A 6,017-nucleotide genomic window follows, 5' to 3' on the forward strand; every position below is an offset into this window, starting at 1 on the left:
CCCAAGAGTGGTTGCTGCACATTTAATAAAACCCTGTAAAAACAGATGGGGGTGAGGCAGTTTCCACGTGGGCACTGTCCCAGCTGTGTGCGTGCATCAAACAGCGCCCACCTCACCCCTCACTTGATGCATATTATTTATGTTTGTTGGTTTCTTCCAATTCCTCAAGAATAAAGAAATGTCATTATTTATTTGTTTTTAAAGAACTAGCAGAGTAAGAAAAGTGCATGCACGTGAGAAGTAAATATCCCCTCCTTTCAATTGCCAAAAGGTTGTGTTAATCTCTATGCCCCACGTCCTGAAGCATTTGACTTCCTAGAGGTTGCATTACATCCTGCTTAGTCACAGGGGTGTCGTCGAGTTTGTCCCTGTGTTGCGAGCTCCTTTTTTCCAGTTAGTCTGAGTGGTGTTTTACGGGCTGTTTTTTACACCCCAGGCACTTCTCTGCCACCATGGGGGAGCCGCAGCAAGTGAGTGCTCTGCCTCCACCTCCAATGCAATATATAAAGGAATATACAGATGAAAACATTCGCAAGGGACTGGCCCCGAAGCCCCCGCCGCCCGTGAAAGACAGCTACATGATGTTTGGTAACCAGTTCCAATGCGACGATCTTATTATCCGCCCCTTGGAAAGCCAAGGGATTGAACGGTTGCATCCCATGCAGTTTGATCACAAGAAGGAGCTCAGGAAACTCAATATGTCCATCCTGGTCAACTTCTTGGACCTCTTGGATATCTTGATAAGGAGCCCAGGCAGTATAAAACGAGAGGAGAAGCTGGAAGACTTGAAGCTGCTTTTTGTCCACGTCCATCATCTTATAAATGAATATCGTCCGCACCAGGCCAGAGAGACGCTGCGGGTCATGATGGAAGTGCAGAAGCGTCAGCGTCTGGAGACAGCTGAGAGGTTTCAGAAGCATTTGGAGCGGGTTGTAGAAATGATCCAGAATTGCCTGGCCTCCTTGCCTGATGACCTACCTCATTCTGAGGGAGGTTTGGGGATAAAAACTGAACCCATGGATACGGATGACGGCAGCTGTTGCATTGGGCAGAATGAACAGCAGAGAGCGGGCTCTGTCTGTAAGAAAGATCAGGTTTTAGACAAAGATGCTGCGATGTGTAGCATTATTGATGAAATGACATGAAAGGACGCTCTTTGTAGTGGTGTGCAGGTCTTGGGGTGAGAAGTGGGATTAATATTGAAGCTTGTATAATGTACTTTTTGTTGCCTTTATCTGTACCAATAAAAACAATTGTGAAACTTAAGTGTGTGTGTATGTATAAATGTCTAAGCTCAAGTCTTTTTTTGTAGGTTTTTTTTTGCAGGTGTTCAAGCAGATGGAGTTTGCTTGTATTGTAGGTGTTATTTGCATGTGGTCATAAGAACAGAAAAGTAAAAATTTCTATAATGTTTCTTGTTGATGCGGGGGAATGTGCATCATAACAGTTCAATGAAGTGAGGCTCATGTAATGGCTTTGTTTTACTTCTGAATAAATAGTTTTGATTGAAAGATGAAAGTATCTTGTGAATTTCTATAAAATGTAGGAACAGAGGAAAGATGGAGAAATTACTGAATGCTCCAGATTCTGACCCATTTCAAAAACATTGAAGGTACTTTAATTGCATTTTCACAACTTCTGTTAAACGTTATATTCTGTTATAAACATAATTGATTACTGTTGGATCTATTAATAGTGGCTGCAAAAATCACTTTTTCTCACATTGTAAAATATTAATATCTTAACAAATTTTATTCTTTGGGGACTGACGTTAGACTACTCTCTCCCCTAAGTAAGCCTACAATAACATCTGTATAGAAGAGAACGGCATTGCCAAAATATACTTGTATTTTCCAAGATGGAATAAACACTAGTCTCTCAAATACACAAAACCCCCACAAAGCACAAACCCTAAATATTTCTGATTACTGTAAAGCAGGGGATATCTACTTTCATGCTAATTACTGGCAAGTACCTTCGCAGAATGAAAATACCTGAAAGGGAGAGCATTTGGTACTTACCATTTAGGCACCTGAAGGCAGAGAGTCAAACCTGGCATAAAGGCAGGCAGATTTAGTGCAGTCATTAGCACGTTTCCACTTAAAAAGTTTAACTTGTGAAGATTCTTACAGGGTCCCTTGATTTAAGGGATAATCAAATGTTTCAGTATCTTAAATCCATGGCAGAGGCTTAATTTACCTATAAAATCTAGTTACATCAGTTCAGTAATGGAACTGAAAATTCTCTGGGATAAAAGGTAAATGGGAGAGAGTGAATTTTTATTGCTTACCTTAAGACATTTTTATTGCCTTTATAAAAGAGTCATGCCAGGTACTGACCCTGTGAAGAGAGGCACCAAAGGAAAGCTGCCCCTTCCTTCTGTTCCCCAACTCTAGATTGGGAAAATAAAACATGGGCTGTATCTTCAAAGGTATGTAAAAGCTCACAAAGGTGCCCATAAGCATCCTGTTGGATTTCCAAAGGGACTTAAGCAAACGAGGTACCTCAGTTGTTTGAAATATATTTTGAGAATAATCAAGCATACTTGGTATTCCACAACATTTTTGGAAGCTGTCTAAATACCATTTATTATAACAAGCCACTATAGCAATTCTTGTCAACCCATATTAGGTTCACATTTCTACTTCCTCAATTGCTTAAACTATCAAGCTGAGTTGTATTGCCTGTGCTTGAGAATTTAAGCGTAAATGCTGAGGTTAGCTGGAAACGTAAATAAGACCAAACCTCAAGTCTCAGTTCTGCTTCAGATAGAGCAGGATTTATATGTCCTTTCAGCAACGTTTTTTTTACCATTAAAGTTAGTACTACACAGCTGAACCACAGTGAAGAGTAGGTTGCTTCCTCACACTTGTCAGGACAATTGAAACAATGAATTTGGTACAGGAAAAGTCAGCCTCAATTGGGAGCAGGTGTAAGTATGACTGAGCTGTGCTGTTGCAACAGCTGTTACAATGCCATTAAGGAACAGCATTTAAAAAACTAAGAAATGAACGCTTGCTTTTTCTTAAAGTTGTCTTGTGAAGCCTGAACACAGAATTTCTCTGCTTTCTTTCAGTTGTCACCCTGTGTCCTTTCTTCTTGCTGAAGTGGATTCTAACGGTCCTATTTGCAGGTAACTAAAGGAAAGTAAGAGTGACCAGTAGCGGATGGAGCTTTTATAACTAATGCCTAAGTTTCCCAAGTTTACTGCAGGGAAGTTAAGTATAGACTAAATACAGTGTCTTCTAAAAAGGGGAGTCGTGTTAGTGTTCTAGTTTGTCATGGAATCTGCAATTTACCATCACAGCTATTAAATATTTTTTCCATAAAAATAAATGAAAGGCTGTGTTTCAAATGTGAGCTTTTACCAGCGCTGTCTATAATTCTTAGTTATAAATAACGATTCTGCCTGCAATTGTTATGTAAATACGATTGAGAACTATGTAGTTTAGACCTGTATTTAACACAAGACCTCATTCTTTTATAAGAGCTTTATTTATTTATTTATATTCTGGATTTTTCCTTATTTGGATGCAATTTAATGTTTTGGTACATTCTTTAAAAACAAATATGCTCATCCATTAGAGAGGTGTTCTGCTGTGATCTTCAGTGCTTTCAACCCAAACAGTAACTTTTTCCATTGCTGGCATGAGCAAAATTATGCATTTTCAAAATTGACATTGAGAGAGAACCAAAGGTACTCAGAAGAACTAAAGATGTGGAAATAATGGACAGTGTTCAATCATCAGTTCTCTAAAATCTGCCTAAAAATACAACTGTCAGATACAATCTAGGAAGTGAAATTATGCATTTTATTCATTCCAAATAAAAGATTAAACTGAAAGCTATGTTGTTACTGCTAAGTATTGATTCGGTATATTTTCAGAACAGATTATTTCATGTGTTACGATGGCTTTGTCACAGTACAAACCAAATTTATTAGCAAAAGTGTGTTTTATTTAGCCAGACTTCAGTCTTGGAGTGGAATCCCTTTGTGAATGTGGCTCAGCCTCTACATGTCGGTCTGTGCCTTGGACACTGTCTTCTATTGTTTCAGCTTTCATTAAAGTGAGCCTTTAAATGTAACCTCCTGAAAGGTTGTTAGTGGATCCACCTGACCTCAGCAAGGATAAGGATATGAAAAAATCCACCTGTTGGTCCATTAAAAGAAAACAACCACCAAAATCTTCGCCTCTGCCTTTAAATTCTGAGAGAGAGAGAGGGAAGAAAGAGCTGCTGCTTGCATTGGCTGTTATAAATGCAACTGCTAATTGAGTGAAATGAATTAGCTAAGTTGCTGTAACTTTATTTCCATCAGGATTAAGTTGAAACCATTTTTGCTACATATAGGTTGCTAAAGAAATAGCTGACATAAGTGGCATTGTTTATATCGGTATCGTTTGATGTTGCTGCAATTGCTATATTTGTCTATACTTTATCTGCACATTAATCAAAGATAGGCTTGCTTATACTAGCAAATACCCTACAACATACCAGCAGAAAATCATAGAAAATGTGTCATTATTGTCACTGATATGAAATGGGTAGTAGTTGTGACCTCTTGGTGGAGTGGGTGAGTGTGTTGAAGCTAACTCTTAAGGGGAAACACAGGAATGTGACTCCTGGGTCTGTGGGAGATTTCCACAACACTTCTAAAGTAAGTTCTGCATTTTATCTGCTGTATTATTTCATGATGCATGTACTGATGCACCAAATGAACAAGGAAAGAGAAACCTAGCACTACTGGAAAGAACTGTATATGTTCACAGGCTTGGTGTCACTAAGCCAGCCTCTTGCCCTGAAACAATGTTGGCAGGCATTTTGCAAGGAAGGTGCAACTGAATGTGCTGGATAAATCCCTACCCTGTATCCTGTATGCCTCTCTTAAATGAGATGAAGGTTAATAAACGAGCAGGATGTGAGTGATATGTAAGTCTTTGGCTCACCTTGTAGATGTAGCTCAAAAAATCTGCCCACTAGGTAATGTTAAACACAACTGTTGAACAAAAGGGAATTCAACCCCGAACTCTATATCATTATTTCCTTCTAGTTATTCCCTCTTCCAGAAGACTGGTCGATACCTGTTTCCCTTATAACCTCCACACTATCCTATCCCCTTCTCAACTCCAGTTGTCTCCTTGTCTGCAGGTGTCTCGGTCTTGGGATCTCCAGTGAAAGGCGTGGTGGGTCAGGATGTCACTTTGTCCTGCCGCTACAGTGTTAGAATAGACAGCGATCTCACCACGATGTGCTGGGGCCGGGGCCCCTGTCCTGCTTCTCAGTGTTCAGACCTAATTCTCTGGACAAATGGCAGGAGGGTGACACAGCGGCAGGACAACAGATACCAGTTATATGGGAACCTGCTGAGAGGGGACGTGTCCCTCACCATCCGGAAAGCAAGGGAAGCAGACGCAGGGACATACTGCTGCCGTGTGGAAATCCATGGCTGGTTTAATGACCAGAAAACCAACGTGGACGTTGTGATTGAGACAGGTGAGCACAGCTCTGGTTTGTACGAGCGTTCCGCAGGGTCAACCTCCCAGCAGTTGATAACATCACACCGATTGTGACAGAACTACTAGGATTACTTTTTGCAATGTGAATCACAAGGACTTTGGAGGTACAGCTGTAACTGCCTAAATGAAGTTGTGTTGCTACTGTAATGCCAGAAGAAGCAATGTTTAGTGATGGTGATTTTCCTTACCGGGTGCTATGAGACACAACTCTTATAAGCATTCTCAACGGGCATGTCTACATGTTCATTAATCCACCATAGTTATGGCGCATTAAGTTTAGCACTTGAATAAGTGCTAAATGTGCAGTAACTCATGTTACTATGCAGTAGCACCGGCACACAGGTTTTTACTGGTGCTTACTGCGCAGTAGTGTAGTAGCATGGGTTTTGCCTGGCATGCTGCTGTGCAGTGTTATTAGGCTACTGTGCAGTAAGTGTCTCACATAGACATAGTTTCATAGTTTCTAGGGTCGGAAGGGACCTGAGTAGATCATCTAGTCCG

The 6,017-nt window shown here is 40.5% G+C and overlaps 2 protein-coding genes across 2 annotated transcripts in view; both read left to right on the forward strand.

Annotated features, from left to right (window-relative positions):
- The window catches only part of MED7 (mediator complex subunit 7), a 7,975-nt gene extending 6,709 nt beyond the window's left edge, over positions 1-1,266 (forward strand). Inside the window, exon 2 of the mRNA XM_019506084.1 lies at positions 437-1,266. Coding sequence (XP_019361629.1) covers positions 453-1,145 — 693 coding nt within the window. The 5' untranslated portion in view covers positions 437-452 and the 3' untranslated portion in view covers positions 1,146-1,266. The remainder of the gene's footprint in view (positions 1-436) is intronic.
- Positions 1,267-1,459: 193 nt separating this feature from the next.
- Positions 1,460-6,017, forward strand: part of LOC109289757 (hepatitis A virus cellular receptor 1 homolog) — a 27,436-nt gene continuing 22,878 nt past the window's right edge. The window contains exons 1-3 of the mRNA XM_019505958.1: positions 1,460-2,932; positions 3,077-3,133; positions 5,149-5,493. Of these exons, the coding sequence (XP_019361503.1) occupies positions 2,890-2,932; positions 3,077-3,133; positions 5,149-5,493 (445 nt within the window). The 5' untranslated portion in view covers positions 1,460-2,889. The remainder of the gene's footprint in view (positions 2,933-3,076; positions 3,134-5,148; positions 5,494-6,017) is intronic.

The sequence above is a fragment of the Gavialis gangeticus genome, unplaced genomic scaffold (genome assembly GCF_001723915.1).
Source record: "Gavialis gangeticus isolate Ggan-Ray unplaced genomic scaffold, GavGan_comp1, whole genome shotgun sequence".
NCBI lineage: Eukaryota > Metazoa > Chordata > Crocodylia > Gavialidae > Gavialis > Gavialis gangeticus.